The 17035-nt window shown below is 40.0% G+C and overlaps 1 protein-coding gene across 7 annotated transcripts in view; it reads right to left on the minus strand.

The window, feature by feature from the left end:
• CACNA2D1 (calcium voltage-gated channel auxiliary subunit alpha2delta 1) overlaps positions 1 to 16739 on the minus strand; it is a 658833-nt gene extending 642094 nt beyond the window's left edge. For 3 of the 7 annotated variants that reach the window (XM_039518654.1, XM_039518644.1, XM_039518679.1), the window contains exon 1: positions 16275 to 16739. In XM_039518654.1, the coding sequence (XP_039374588.1) occupies positions 16275 to 16369 (95 nt within the window). In that variant the 5' untranslated portion in view covers positions 16370 to 16739. The remainder of the gene's footprint in view (positions 1 to 16274) is intronic. The other 4 variants (XM_039518657.1, XM_039518651.1, XM_039518662.1 and 1 more) reach the window with 3 other exon arrangements.
• Positions 16740 to 17035: the final 296 nt, after the last annotated feature.

Genomic DNA, 17035 nt, shown 5'->3' on the forward strand with positions numbered 1-17035 from the left:
TTTAATGTGTGTCAGCTGCTACATCTGTTTTTTTAATTATGTTAATTATACCTAATCTAGGGGCAGTTCCACACCCCATTTAGAACCATAATTGTTTTATTTAACTCTTTTTAAAGGAGCTCAAACAGAAAGCTGACTTATGCCTAGGCAACTGTCTGATGTATATAGAGAGGATCCAGGCAAATATTAGATTTAGATTGGGTTGAAGTAACTTTATAACTAAGATGACAAAATTGTGTCACAAGTACATTGTGAGCCCAGTTCCTTAGTGTTGTAATACTTCATTAATAGATTGTTCCATTGTCCTCAATGGACTACTTGTGGAGTAAGATACTACACTCAGTGTAAACAGGGCCGGCTCCAGGTTTCTTGCTGCCCCAAGCAAAAAAACAAACAAAAAAAGGGAGGGGCGGAGTGCCGCCGCCGAAGCAAAACAACAACAACAAAAAACGGAGTGCTGCCGCTGAAGGGAAAAAAAAACAAAAAACCTGGAGTGCCGCCCCTTGAAAAGTGCCGCCCCCCAAAGGGCCGGAATGCCGCCCCTTGAAAAGTACTGCCCCAAGCACATGCTTGGAATGCTGGTGCCTAGAGCCAGCCCTGGCTGTAAAGGTGGCAGAACTGGGCTCCAGGTGAATACAAACATGGAACCAAAATTTCAGTCATTGGTGCTTAATCTGTGCTTGCAGAAACGGCAGGGGGGGAAAAAAAATCTCTATTTGTGACGCATAATGGATACTTGTGTGTAAAAATGCAATTTGTGTGCGCAGTGACCGTATTTGCACATGCAAGTACCTAATTATGTCCTCCAACGTCCCAGTGAGGGAGTGATGAGTATTGTTAGGCCCTGTTTTGCAGACTGGGAAATTAAGGTCCTGAGAAACTTAAGGGATTGATTCTATGAGATGCTGAGAGCAGTCACCTCCCAGTGACATTATGATTAATGGAAACTGAGAGCGCTCTACAGGATCAAGACCTAAATAACTTGCTGAAGATTGAGTCCAGCCCCCTACCTTCACTAGCAGGACCAAGTACCGATTTTTGCCCCAGATCCCTAAGTGGCCCGCCTCAAGGATTGAACTCACAACGCTGGGTTTAACAGGCCAATGCTCAACCACTGAGCTCTTCAGGAAAGCCTTTGGAGGGATAGCTCAGTGGTTGAGCATTGGCCTGCTAAACCCAGGGTTGTGAGCCCAATCCTTGAGGGGGCCATTTAGGGAACTGGGGTAAAAATCTGTCAGGGGATTGGTCCTGCTTTGAGCAGGGGGGTGGACTAGATGATCTTCTGAGGTCCCTTCCAACCCCAATATTCTAAGATGAGACAGTAGTATAAGAGTTCTAACTCCCTGACCTTACACAGGATCAGATTAATCTTTTGTGGGCCCCATGTCAAACATATTTGTGGGCCCCCGTTGGGGCAATGGAGCATGGCGTGGGGGGGGGGTCAGTCCCTGGAGCAAGAGGCCAGCCACAGGCAATGGGGCATGCCATGGCAGGGCGGCTCTGCTCCATCCAGACCAGTGTGAGGACACTATTTACAAACCACAGTTGTCAGACGCACAGTGGCCCGCCCGGCCCTGTGCTGCCAGCATGCCCCTTCCCCTCAGGAGCAGGCCACACCACACAGCCCCTCTGCCCAACACCCCCCTGACTCCCTATGGCCAGTGCCCACCCAAACCCACTATGCCCAGTGCCCCCCCACAAATGCACAGCTCCTTGCACAACACTACCCCTGCCCTGCGCCCCCCTGCCCACAGCCCCATCACAATGTCTCAGCAACCCCACAGAACCCCCACTCCCTAATGCCGCAACACACAGAGATCTTCCCCACCCCCTCACAGCACCCACTCAAAACCCCTTCAGAGACCCACTCCCCTATGCCCTGCCTCCCGGCCACACTCACTGGCCCTGCTGGGAGGCAGCACCACAGCCAGGGATGGTCCCAGGATGGGGAATCGCTCCAGCCCCTCGGGAGTGCCACGATCAGGCAGGCCAGGGCCTGCCCCAGCCAGGCTCCCTCAAGAAGCACTTGCCTGGAGGAGCCCAGCCAACTCCCCCACACTGTCCCACCACCACCACCTGGCTGAGACTGGCCAGGTTTCTGTACCAGTCCCAAGCACCTCCGCTCCGGGGAGACAGGTAGGGCCCCACAGGTGGTAGGAAGCAGAGACTGGGGTTCAGCCAGGGGGCAGGCTGAGAGGAGCAAGTGGTGGGTGTGGGGAGCCAGCAGGGTCTTGGGGTGCTGTCCAAGCAGAGCAGGCTGGGGCCACATCTGAACATGGGCCCAGCTCCATGGAGCCACTGGCACCATTGTAAACCCGGCATTGGCAGAAGAATATAACCCAGGCATTCCTACACCCCATTCTCACCCTTAGACCAGTCTCCTCTTTAAACCGCATTGTATATTTCAACTCCTGGTGGAGAAGAGAGAAGGTAAATATTTTCCAATATATCTCTTGCGACAAAGATCAAGATTTTAGTTTGCAGAACTCTGATGCTTTAGATTTTGTGAAGATTTTAAATATAAATACCTGAAAAAAAATCAAGCTTTTGCACCAGATGGTGAACGAGGTAATCAGCTCTGCATAATGAGGGGTTAAAATAAATGACTTTGATCATTCCTACCCAAGCTGAAATGAAATGCTGAGCTCTACAACTAATTGCTTCTTAAAAAAAAGAAAGGCAAAACGTGTGAGAGCCATTTACATTTTAGACTTCACAGTATTAGACAATATACAATGTTTTAAACAGGGAAAATACTTCCTCTTTACGATCACATATGTATACAAAATAACATTTGTTGCTAATCTGAAGGAACAATTTGCCATGCCTTATAGCATGTTAAAAAGTCCTCTTTTACATAGACACTTGCTCAGCAATGCATAGACAATGAAGTGATGTCAGAGCTGATAATTTAAGGGGAAGACAAATGACCACATCTGATATCATGCATGGTTTCCTTTGTGATATGTTACTATTTCCCTTTTCATAGCCTAATATGATCATGTAATACATTTTATTTTATACAATCTACACAATCAGGCCTTAACAGTGATGACTCATTCCCCAAGGATTAAAATCTGCATATGCACAATAAGAAATTATTTTATGCAGATTCATCCTGAACCTTGGTTGTATATGGTACAGGCCTGATTCTCTTCTTGCATTCACCAATATAACTTCTATTCATTTCAGTAGAATTACTTCCTTACATAAGCATAGGGCAGGAGGTCAGACTCAGGTCCCAAATTATATTTGTGGACATTTATGCATGCACATTTACGCCAAATTCATCCTTGGTGTAATGCCACTAAGTCACACACTGATTAATTTAGCCAGATTCTGCTTTCAGATATAGAGCAGAACTTGGTCCCACCTATTCAGTTTAATGTAATCTCCTTAACACTTCATGCAAATCACCCACTCACTTGCAAATCTAGCATTTCTGCAAAAGCCAAATGCAACAAGATGCTACACAAGAAAGTGACTTTGAATGTAACAAATTAACAGTGTAAGGATTATACAAATTTCCTTCTGTTGTGCATGTAAAAAATGATTACCACGGAGAGGCCTGTTACTCGCATTTGAAAACTTGCTACTTCAGTGGTTATCATTAGTTATAGCATGAATTCATAGTCTGTAATAAATCCACCCCCACCTACACTGCCACCCATGCAACATGTATGTATTCCTTGGAAGTAATTTCATTAAGTAGCTCTATTTGTCTTAAGTACTTACGTGGCCTCCATTCGCCCCTCGGTCTGTAATGTATTTATTCACACACCACCTCTGCAAGGTAGGATGGGTCCGAGGTTAGGATGCTAGCCTCTTGACTAGCCTCCCTCTCTGTTTTCATTCGAGAACACTTAAGATGTTTATGGCCCATTTTCAAATGAGCTGAGCACCCCCAGTTCCAACTGCCTTCAGTGGGAATTTCAGGAGCTCATTAATTCCAGAAATAAGCCCCTCAGGTGTTCTCATCTGGGGAAATGATGGGGGTATATCAAAATGTAACTAACTGCGGACGTGAATCAGATACGCTGGTCTTTTTCACAGTGCTTTCTGTACATTTTTGCTGACTCCTGCGTTAGTTTCTAAAAATGCTACTGAGCTTATGTTTTACAATCTGTGTACATCCCAGGAGTAAAGATTTGGGGGATTAACTCTCCTAACTCCCCAGGCCTTCAGTCACCAAAAAAGAGGGGGAGGGTTAGGTGTGACAGCAACTTTTCATTTGTTCTATAAAAAGCATCTGCCGCGGGAAGCAGATAAATCAGAATTACTATCCTGTCAGGAAAGATCACGCGTATGTAGCTTTCTGAGGCAAAATGAGAGTATAAAAATAAAACCACTTTTCATTCATAAAGGGCTTTACAAACCTTCAGTAACAAATTAATCTAGACAGTCCCCCTCCCCCAATCTGGCTAGGTACTAGGCCCCTCATCTGTAAAACTGGACACCTGTGAAGTAGGTAAGTATTACCCCCACTTAATAAATGAGGGAAACTGAGGCACTGATTGTAAGTGACTAGAACAAGCCCAAAGAGAGACTCAATATGAAAAGACTGGACCAGTTTAACTATAATGTAATATATTTGTCCCCGGGGATGTAAACCAGAAAAACAATACCCCTCCCTTTAGTCTCCTTTCTCATTATTCTTCTGCAGAAAAAATACCATTGAAACTGCATCATCCACTCATGGGGATGGTTTTAGCCCCGAGGAAGGGCGCACAGTTGGCAACACCAGCAAATTGACTAGTAAATGCATGTGGACCTGTGCATACCTCCTACCACTGTACAAGGCCAACCCTCTTTATGCAGTAGTTCAATGTTCTATCCCACCCTATCTCAGATACGGCTCCCTTTAGAACTCTGGCCCCCACACCTCCACCTTAACCCCTCTTGAAGAGGGGTTATAGATATAGAATGGAATTACTGCTCCCGGCTAGAGAAGTGCTACAGAATGTAATAAGGGTGAAACCAACAGGGTTCTGTAGACATTTAACAAGGTTCTGTAGCAAGTCTCCTAAATACTTTAGGAGTTTAATAATTCCTAGAGGCATAGATTCCAAGGCCAGAAAGGACCATTGTGATTATCTAGTCTGACCTCTTATAACCCACAGGCTACAGAACTTCTCCAAAAATAATTCCTGGAGAATATAGCTTAGAAAAACATCCAATCTTGATTTAACAATTGCCAGTGATGAAGAGCCCACCACAACCCTTGGTAAATTGTTCCAACAGTTAAAGATTTATACCTTATTTCCAGTCTGAATTTGTCTAGCTTCTACATCCAGTCATTGGATCTTGTTCTACCTTTCTCTGCTGGACTGAAGAGCCCATTATTAAATATTTGTTTCTCACGTCGGTACTTACAGACAGTGATTAAGTCATCTCTAAACCGTCTCCTTGTTAAGCTAAATAGATTGAGCTCCTCAAGTCTATCACTGTAAGGCATGTTGTCTAATCCTTTAATCGTTCCTGTGACTCTTCTGTGAACCCTCACCAATTTATGAACATATTCCTTGAATTGTGAACATCAGAAATGGACACAGTATTACAGCAGCAGTTGCACCAGTGCTGATTACAGAGGTAAAATTAGCCTCTCTGCTCCTAATTGAGATTCCCCTGTTCATGCATCCAAGGGAGGCATTTGCCCTTTTGGCCGCAGCATAACACTTGTATCATATGTTCAGTTGATTATCCACCATGACCCCAAATCTTCTTCTGAATCACGGCTTCCCAGGATAGAGTCCCCCATCCTGAAAGTATGGCCTACATTCTTTGTTCCTATATGTATACATTTAACCATATTAAATGCATAGTGTTTGCTTGTGCCCTACTTACACAGTGATTCAGATCACGCTGCATCAGTGACCTCTCCTCTTCATTATTTACCACTCCCCCAATTTTTCCGTCATCTGCAAACTTCATCAGTGCTGATTTTATGTTTCCTTCCAGGTCACCGAAAACTATGTTAACTAGCACAGGGCCAAGAACTGATCCCTGATGGACCCCATTAGAAACATCCATTCAATGATGAATCCCCATTTACAATTGCATTTTGAGACCTATCAGTTAACAGGCTTTTAATCCATGTAAAGTGTGCCATGTTTTCCATCATTCTAGTTTTTAATCAAAATATCATCCAGTACCAAGTCAAACACCTTATAGAAGTTTAAGTATATTACAGGAAGATTATCTGTATCAACCACACTTGATGTCTTTTTTTTGATGAGATTACAAATTAGTTTGACAGAATCTATTTTCCATAAACTCATATTGATTGGTATTAATTATATTACCCTCCTTTCATTCTTTATTAATCAAGTCTCATATCAGATGCTCCATTATCTTACCAGAGAACCACATCAAACTCACAGGCCTATAGCTACTGTGGGTCATCCTGTTTACGCTTTTTTTAAATATTGTCACAAAATTAGCTTTCTTCCAGTCTTCTGAAACTTACCCAGTTTTCCAAGACTTATTGTAAACAACAACAAATATTAATGGTCCAGCAAGCTCCTCAGCCAGGTCTTTTAAAACTCTTGGATGCAAGTTATTCAGACCTGCTGATTTTAAAATGTTTAACTGTAGTAGCTGCTGTTTAACATCCTTCTGAGATGCTAATATAATGGAAAGTGTGTTATCATATAACATCATCCTCTGTTTTTTCCCCCAAATACAGAACAGAAATATTTATTGAACTATTCTGGCTTTTCTGCATTTTCATTAATAATTCCACCATTTCCATCTATTAATGGATCAATACCATTGTTAGGATTCTTTTTGTTCCTAACATACTTGAACTTATTATCTTATACTGCTGGCCATAAATTTCTCCTTGTGTTCCTTTACTTCCCAAAGGATTGTTGTTGTTGTTTTTTGGTTTTTGTTTTTTTTTACAATTCCTAGCTTCTGATTTATATTCCTTACTCTCATTCTTCCATTTGTTATATATTATTTTATTTTTATAGCTGCCTTCACTTCCCTTATAAACCAGGTTGGTTTTTTAACCAAAACATTCTTCTTTCTCAGTTGTGGGATTGCGGCTTTTTGCATCTAGTAAAATGTTCTTAAACAATTCCTAATTATCATTCACATTTTTCTGATTATTTTTTTCCCTCTGAGCTGATCTAACTTGTAATTGTTTTCTGCTTTGTAAAACAGCCCCTTTTAAAGCATCAAGTCTGGACTTTATTCAGTTTGCACATTAGAAATGTGATCAAGTCATGATCACTTGTACCTAAGCTACCATTAATATTTAGTTCTGTGACCAGTTTCTCTTTATCTGTCAAGATGTGGTCTAATATAGAATTCCCCTGGGTTGGATGCAACACATTGAATTTGAACCGAATTCTATAATATTTAGAAATTCCAATGATGTTTTAGTGCTCGTAGCATGATACTTCCAGTGTATGTCACTCATACTGAAGTCCCTCACGGTCACACAGGTTTTTTTTTCCCTGCACACTCTGAACAGGTGAGTAAGGAGCTCATCATTCTATTGTATAGTGTGATCTGGTGGTCTGTCACAGACACCAACTAATACCTCATATTGTGCTTTGTCTGCTGGGACACTGATTCATAAGATTATTTAATTCCAAGTTATCAGTGACTTGGGAACAGGTAATGTAATTTTTGACAGAGTGACATAGACCCTAGTACAGAATGTTATTCTTTCTATAGAATTTTTAATAATGATGAGGATAATAATAAAATACATGATATTGTATAAGGTATTTCTACCCATATCACTTCCTGCATTGATATCTTCTGGGAAACTGGCAATGTGCAGAGGGGAACATGACGCATGCAATAGCTGCACTTCCAGAATAAACTCACAGAGCGAAGTCCCCCATTGATGTCATATGGAGGAGCTATCCTAGAGTAAAAATTGTTACCTCAGAAAATATGGCTACAAAATGGACTTTCGGTAGCATGCCAAGGAAAACGATTACCGCAATCTTTATTTTACTCTATCTAGTCACATCAGAGCTTTTGCTAAACATGAGACACATTTTGCTTTACGTATTCACACATGTAGCCCAGCTGAAATTATGTGAGTCGGGTGAGTAAGGGCAGCAGGACTGGGCTCTGAACACACCGATCCAATTTCAGGTTCAAGGGCCCAAATCATTATTTGCAAAATCTGTATCTATCACAGCTGATCTGCATGCTTTCTCCTATTGAACTCTTAAAAAGCAGGGAAGGGGAGAGAAGCAGAGAAGGTAATTAAAGAGGGTAAAAAAATCCCATAGAAGCAAGGTTTATTATAACCAGAAATATTATAACCCCACATTCATATGCTATGAGTATTTCAGGCACTGCCTCAAATAAAGACAGTCTGATTTTGAATTACTGTAATTAACTGCAAAAGCTTGCTGATTTGTTGATGCAATATAATGTCAATCTTTTTCATAAACTTGTTAGAATCTTTGTAAATAAACAGTAAAAATCATACAAGGAACAAAAATCCAGCTTCCTGCCTCTCTTCCACCACTGGCACACAGTGAAGAGTACTTTAGGGAGAAATGGGGCAGGGAGTGGGAGGAGGGAATTTTGAGTCTGATCTTGCTCCCATTAAAGTAAATGAAAAACTCCTATTGCACTGAATGGGAGCAAGATAGGACCCATTATTTTTAATTATTTAAAACCAAAACCAAAAGAGAGCTATGGGCCTAATCTGCAAATCCTTACTCATATGATGAGTTCTTGCCCATGCAATAACCCCACTGACATGAATGGGGCTTCTCAACAAAGGTTCATTGATTAGGGTCAGATTCTGACCCCAAATCAAGAATATAAAACATGGGGTTTGATTCGGCAAAACTTGACTCAAATAAGAAGTCACTGCTCATGGAAGATATCTCATTGATGTAAGTGAGGTTACTGTATGGTAACAAATGTTCACACCTTTTAAGGAATACAGATCAGACACATTTAGTACTGATTTTTGTCACAGTGGAAATGTGCTCAGGAGTGAAACTGTATGGAACATAAAGATATTATCTTTCAAATATCAATCCCATCATTACATAATTCATTAATTTACTATTAATTCCCATTAAAGACAGTCATTTGTAAACAAATGAAGCAATCATGTACAAAGCCATAGTTGACATTTTTCCCTTTGTAAATCATGTGTGTTCTCTACGCTCTGGCACAACACTCTATATTTAATGATGTCTCAACAAAAGCCCAGAAAAATAAAACAGTGGGGGAAACATCAAGGCTTTTGCAAGTTTGTTATATCAGCATAGTTGCTTTTATTTTTTCAAACAACATCAGGGCCAGGACTGGCCTCCACGTGGAATGAGCATTGGCACTTCTTATACAGATAGGATCTGTGCTCCCTGTAACCGATAACCCTGCTTCACAGGACAGCTGCTTTGGGGTCACCCTTTGGACAACAATTCCACCCTCATCAAACATCAGCTCCACCAACCAAGTTCACTTCTGTGTCACTTTTACTAGGGGGATCTTTGTGAGAGGGAGCGATGTGTATCACCCATGCTGCCTCAGTCCATTGTGGGATCAGCCTCTTCCTGTGTCAGGCCTGCTGAGACTCAGCCCCCTCACTACATAAATCCAAGCCCTGAGGGCATGGGAAGATGGAGATGCTGCTGAGGACTCTGCTGATGGGGGCACAATCTGAACTAATCTCAGTTTCAAAAAGGTGTAGTTCTACACACCTGGGAAACACCCGAGGCCCCAACCAGCTGCCCCTATGCAGGCAAAGTTGCCATGGGCTTTAGCTTGAGTAAGGTTTATGCAATAAGGCCCCTAGATATACTCCTCTGATACAAACTGGGATTTTTAAAGGTGCTGATGTGATTTAGGAGCACTAGTCCAATTGATTTTCAATAAGGTATGTACAGGCTCCTAAGTCACTAAGGCTCTTTTGAAAATCCCACCCATGTTCTACTGCAATATTGCATAATTAGCAGGCTAGATTTGACTGAATGTCCTAGAAAATTAAACCTATTGGGCCCGACTTTGTCCTCAGTTAAACTCAAACCAGCACATTAATGTCATCAATGGTGGCAGGATTCAGCTATTGATTTATTTCAATGATGGCAGGATTCAGCTATTAATATTATATATTTGCAGTTTGTATTTAAACCATTTCTACAATCAGTAGAGTATTATATGGAAATAATTATGCTGTTGGAGCCAAAAAGCATATTCAAAATAAGATACTGGACAAATTCTCTCCTCATTTATCGGAGTATCAATCGGGAGTGATGAGAATCAAGCCCATAATATGTAATTGCAGCGTTCGGTTCATTTTTATTTTGCAATACCATTTATTACTACAAAATCCGAGCTTTGGGCCCAATCCTGCAAATCATACGAGTAGTCCAAGGGGACCATGGGATCACGGATGTGAGAGAACTATATGAATGAGACAGGTGGTGTAGGATCGGGTCCTTTAGTACGTACAAAAAGAAAAATTGGGGCTGCAATCTCGTTCACATATAATTTAAATATTCATTGATACTCATCATTTAATGACAGTAGACAGAATGAAGTGCTCATACTGGAGAGCTTTGACAGTAATCAGAGCACTGAGAATCAGGATTACCCAAGGGAGAAAAATGAGGAATATGTTTTTAGGGGTTTGTTTGTTTTTTGGTAATTAGTAACCTTTGCATTTTTTCAAAGTGTTGGGGTCACTAATTGCTTAAATCCAGAAAATAAGTTTGTACCATTTCTGTAAATAAGCCTGATTCAGTATTTACTAGAGACAAAAAAAAGCACAGCATTTGACTTTAGCAAAATTACAGTTGAGGTCCAAGTAACAATTTGATTCCCAGCATTATAGATTGGTGAAGTTTCTTCTTCCTAAGCAGAGGAGGGGTTTTTATCCCAAGTCCACAATTTTGGCATTAGTCACGAATATCTTTATAAACTTGCTAAACAAAACACATATATAGGCATACAGGGATGAGAAACTCTAGTTCACCTGTAAAAATACAAGGGAATTTCGGACCCACTCCTGCTTCCATTAAAACCAGTTTGAGTATGATTGGACTATTTTCTTCTCTCTGTTATACTACCCAGTACTGCAACCCTCAAATCTTATTATAGTTCATTGGTTTAAATGAGATTACTTGCTTTGGTAAGAGCTGCTCACATGAATAAGGGACACACGATCAAGGCATTAAAAGGTCTAACCTCAGTTATCAGTGGATTTGTGTATCCCAGTTTACTGTTTATCATTTGCAAAAGGTTAAACTAAAATTTGACCATTTCCCTCCCCCAAATTAAAGTGTTCAGCTAAATTAATATTGTTTTTAAAAAAAATCTACACCAAAGACCTTCTATTTAAGTGAACATATATAAAACTAACATACTGCCAGGCTCCCTCCCTCTCTTTCTAGAAGCGGAGTTCTTGGATAAAATCATTTTGTAGGGTATGAGCAATGCAGTTCTGAAAATAGCATCATTGTAAGATTAAAGATGGCAAGAACCCTAAACCACTGATTTATTTCAATGAAAATCTCTTTCTGATCAGTGACTATGCTGCAAGTTTTCAGTTTAGATTTTCATACCTAATAAAATGTAACAGTTGTAGGTTTGAAAACCTCAGAAGAAATAACCATGGGGGTGGAGAGGAGGGGAAGACATCAAAACACTAACAAGAGGGAAAGAAATAAAAACAAAATACCAAGAAACTCCCATTCACTGATAATAAATATAATAAATGGAATCATGTTCTGTGAATCCAAATAACTTTCATTTATCACTCATGCACACCGATACACATACACACGCAAAAGGAAAACAATACTGGTCACCAAGCTGTTTTGCACTCTGCTTTAAATTTATTTCTACTAGACGTACATTCATAAGACTGTGTTTTAAGCACCTGTGGTTTTAATACACATGATGCTGAGAACACACCAAGAGGTGATACTCCCTCTCTCTGTTCCATTTACATGAAGGTTCACGTCAGTGGGGTATTTTTTATAGCAGAGAGTATTTCTGAATGTACCAAAACAATGCTATAAGTGCTAGTACTCGACATATAACTACTAGTTTCAAAGCTAAATAGGAAGATTTTTTTTAATAAAAGGATTAAATAATCATTATACTGTAAGTGTCAAAATGAAGTATGTACATTTATCAGCAGATTTAAAACACACACCGTGAATGTCTTCTGTCCACCCTTTGTCACTAATCATTTAATACAGAAAGTGATACAGAATATCAATTCTAGCTTGTATAGTTATTAATGGTAGAATTACACATGGTAGGACCATGTGCAAAACCCAAAAGATAAAGATCCCAGTCCTTTCATGTGTGTCATCCTTACTTCAATGAGTAATCCTAATGACATAAAAGAGAGTGAGAGTGATTCACGTGAGTAAGTGTTTGCAGGATTAGACCTTTATTTACTAAATGTTTGCTTGTCTATAAGTATATGCACAATTTCCTTGTTATTCTCGCATATTTTACATATTCTGAATAATATTAATAAATCTTATAACTCATTCCAAGTGACAAAGTCTGTCTCGGTTATATCATGAACTTATATTTCTTATTTTAAAATCCAAAACATTTGGAGAGAGTCATTTAAAAAAAAAAAAGAGAGAACTAAAGACAGAAAATGTTTTAAAGGATTTGATAGAACCAAACTATGAGCCCAATTCTGCAAATACATACACAAAAGCAGTCCCATTGAATTTAATAGGATCCAACCCTAAATTTGTCAAACACTTAACTATTAAGTTTTAAATTGTGTAACAAAATATCCAAGTTAGTCCTCTCAAAGCATGGAGTACATATTTACATTTTATGTTAATCAGTGTTATAGTAAATATCAACACTACTGTAATCACTGCTTTTTAGTTGATATCAAAAGTACAACTGTTTTTTTAAAAAAATCTAAAATTAAAATGGCTTATTTTGTTTCTATTACTGTTATTTTATTCATGTAGCAGCACAGTGCGCTAGGCTGTCCTTGGAAATAAAATTAAAAAATACATCTAACATTAAAATATTATATCTATCTATATATATATAGAGAGAGAGAGAGAGAGAGACATTAAATGTACATATAAGACTAGAAAGAAAGAAATGCATTGTGTACTTTTACCAGCAGTTCAGTTACACGTATGATAGGTCTGCCATACAAAAAAAATATTCTCATACAAGTGCAAAATGTATGCAATATTGCACATATGACTGAATTACTGGACGTCAAAACATAAGAGACCACTGTATATTTTAGTGCACTGTATAATTTAGTGCATTGTATAATTCCTTAATATTTTGACTCAGTGAAAATGATATATTTAACTAAATGTGCAATATATATTGATCAGTTGTCAAACCTTATATCAAAAGATCAAGTTATATCCATCAATATGCCTGCATATCCCAATACAGAAAATCTTCAGTCTGTTTAAAATATTCTAATGTTGGCTGCTTGCAGCACTATGTGACTATAACATATGTTCTGATTTTGAATTAACAGTTCAGGTTTCTATTTCATTCAGTATAGATGTTTCTAATAAGCTGACTCCCCCTATTTTGCTGGGTAAACATATCAAAGCCAAAGTAGTGGAATCAATCAAATGCCTGAGATTCTATCTAAGAGACACTAGTGAAAGCTTTTGAGTTTTTCTTTACCAAAAAAGATATCATATTTTTATATCACTGTATTGATTACATGAGTTTCTTGAGTTCTGCAGGAAAGATACATCTCATAAGAATGACATTAACTGATGCAAAATACACAGGGTAATGGGGTGGAAAGCAATTGTTGATAAAATCAACAACTATGTAGCCTTGGATATGCTAATTTTAAACTACAATACACCCACCCAAGCAATATTCAAATACCGCCTAACACCAAGTTTTCAAGTAAATGATAAAAGAGAGGGGTGCATATTGAAAATATTTGTAGATGAATGTGACATATCAGGCATTAAACAGCCTTTGGTTTTCAACTATTAGTATCCCTTCCGTTTCTTCCCACCCCTCAGTCTTTTTTCTATTTGTTACTACTGGTATTTACATCTAAAATGATTTACACTCACGAACATTTTCACTTGTGTCATTTTCACTTTGTTCTTCCCCATTTACACTATACACTGGTGAGCAAAACATCATTAAACTCGCAGTTGTTAAAAGCAGTATCCTAGCATTGTTTTCGGCTTCACCTGTTACATCATTACTTTTTGCAAAACAAGTCCTCCTACCAGCCTGCTGAACTGCCTCCTAAATGAAATTAGACTTATTTGCTCTTTGATTTCATTTAAGACTAGAAATACATTATTATGAAGATAAGCAGACACTGTGGATTCTTTCTACAATATTTCAATGGCTTGAGTTAAAAAAAAACAGACAGTAAGTAGATCATGGGGAACATATAAATGCTGTTACCCAAGAGAACAGATATTTTTTATTGCATTCCTTATCATTAAAGTTCTTTGATTAACTAATACCCTATTCTGCTGATGTTTGCTCTTATCATTATGAATAGTAAGAGTAATTGTGATGGTAAGAAGCAAATATGAACTGAACGGACCACTAATATTTAAAAACAAAGTATCTCAAAGTAAAAAGAGATCCATAATTCTACTTGGAAATTATAGTATCTACTTTCCATCATGTTGGTTTCCATTTCTTTATCTTTTACAAATTAGATAAATTTAAGAAGATCAGTTGTGAATAATTGTATCTATCATGATTTATCAATTCATAAGAGATAGTCTTTTGATCTAGGATGGTGAAGTCTAAGTAGCAAGGATTTAAAAGATGGGTATCTGAGCATTATTTTTTAGTTAACGCTTCTTGTTTTACACAGCACATCTTTGTAACTCTTTCAGTCCAAGAAAATAAAAGTAAATGAAAATGAAAAAGCAATCTAAAAGATATTAAGTGGTTATGCAGTTATCTTTCTTAATTCCTTTCTTTCTTGTACCAGTGTGTGCATCCTTTTAGTCTTGCTCCAATACATAATAGAACCAACACAGAGAACTGAAACCAATGCTAACACAGCAGCAGCACTAATTGGTAAAAGGCACTACTGATAATCACTGAAATCTCCTGTACAGAATGAGCCAGGACAGTAAATTCTGCCCAGCATCAAACAACACAGAAGACTATCCTTAGCTTTGTTTTTCTTATGTAAAATGCATTAAAGTGAGCCATCCACATAAAGTTATCTAATGACAGGTTTTAACCCAGGAACTAAAGTAAGTGCTTCTAAAAAGAAAATATGGTCATTATTCCACATTGTTTCTTATCCTATAAGTGTCTGACTGAAACTAATATAACATATTGGGCTATTCCCCACCCCTTTCTTGTTTTGCATGCCTTTCATTATGTGATCCTAGCTTTGTTCAGGGACACACTTTCATGTTAACAACTGTGCAATGCTTTAAAATTTTCTATTATATCCATGCAAAACAGTAACATAAAACAGCTATTACTAAGAATATTTCTCTTGAAGGTGCAAAGGTGAATCCCCTTAAGTAATTATTGTGAAGGCTAATGTTTGAAGAGTCTGCATGAAAACACAGCTACTTTACTTATGTTGCTTTAAACATGCAAAAAAGTCTGCTTTTGCACATGCATGCGCACACACAAAACCACACGAACAAAACAAACCCTGGAACTGTCAAAATATTAATATTGTGAACTGGCGGAGATCCAAGTAGAAATGAGCGCATATATACATTTAAAATCTGCATCCAAAAATTATAACAACACTGTCTTGTAAACATGCATGGAAAAGGCAAGGACATGTATTCCATGCATCTTTTATTTTTAAAAAAAGAAATTGCTACAGTATTTTTAAAAATAGAGAGTGTTAAAATTCCAGTCACACAGAAATAACCTTTGAAGCTGGTGGGGGCGGGGAGAGCGGAATGTATGTAACTAGAAACTTTCCTCTTAGCACAGCTAAACTGCTGGGGGTATATTTAGAGATTGGTCTGGAGTGTTGCTCTCATGCAAATCCCTTGACTCAAAAGTATAGTACTCGGCTTTCCCTGGTCTTGCTCTCGCTCTTCTCAGTGAGCGTCTATTGGAGAGCCTGGATCGCCAAAACAAAAGCAGCCAAAATCCTGCAGTGTACCCCAGTTACCACTTTCTGATCAGGGCTCCCCCACGCCCCAGGAAGGAGAACTCTCCTGCAAATTACAATCGCCACCCGCTCCCAAACACACACACACACTTTCCGAGCGAAACGCTTTCCTTCCCCACCATCCCATTAAAAAACAAAACACAGTCCAGACCCCAACTTAGGTGGGACTTACGTTGTGGCAGAGGGGAAGGGTCCTTCCGAGGACAGGTTCATCACTAGGGACTGGAAAAGTGTCAGACTAAAGACTAGCAGCCAGCTAGCAGCCATCTTCCTGATCGAAGATCGATCCCCCCCAGTCACGGAGACGGAACAAATAATGAAATTAAATGAGTGGGGGCTTGTTTTGCTTTTTAAAATGCCGCCCCCCGCCCTTTCTCCGAGGAGCCGCCCAGCGATGGGCACAGCAGCAGGGAGCGGAGCTGGGGGTGGGGAGGAGACCGATTGAGATCGGTGGGTGGAGCGGGGGATCCAGGGAGATACTCAGACTCGCCGCTACTCCCGCGGCAGCTCCGGCTGCATCCGATCCGCCGCCATCAGGGCTACTTTTGGAACAGCTTCTCCGCTCGCTCTGGCGCGCCAGGCTCGGTCCTTCCCGGATTTATTCCCGAGCGCGGGGGAGGGGAGGAGGCGGAGGCGGGCGTGGGAGTGTTGGAGGGGGTGAGTTGTGGGCAGCAGCGGAGGCTGGGAGGTTTCTCCTTTGCTTCCCTGCTACCGGCAAGAAGACAAGGGAGCCGGGGAGAGTCACAGCGGGGGAGGGTGTTCGAGGAGTCTCGGCGAGCCCCGTGGGGAGCCGCTTTCCATACAAGGAATCGGAGGAACTCCCCAAGTCAGCAGCTGCTCTCCCGAGCTTGGGGAGGGGGTGCCCAGCCCCAGCCCGCAGCCAGCCACATGCTAGAAAGCCCTGCACCGGGCAGCCGCGCAGGCCAGGCTCCG

This window comes from Mauremys reevesii, linkage group 1 (assembly GCF_016161935.1).
Source record: "Mauremys reevesii isolate NIE-2019 linkage group 1, ASM1616193v1, whole genome shotgun sequence".
Classification (NCBI taxonomy): Eukaryota; Metazoa; Chordata; order Testudines; family Geoemydidae; genus Mauremys; species Mauremys reevesii.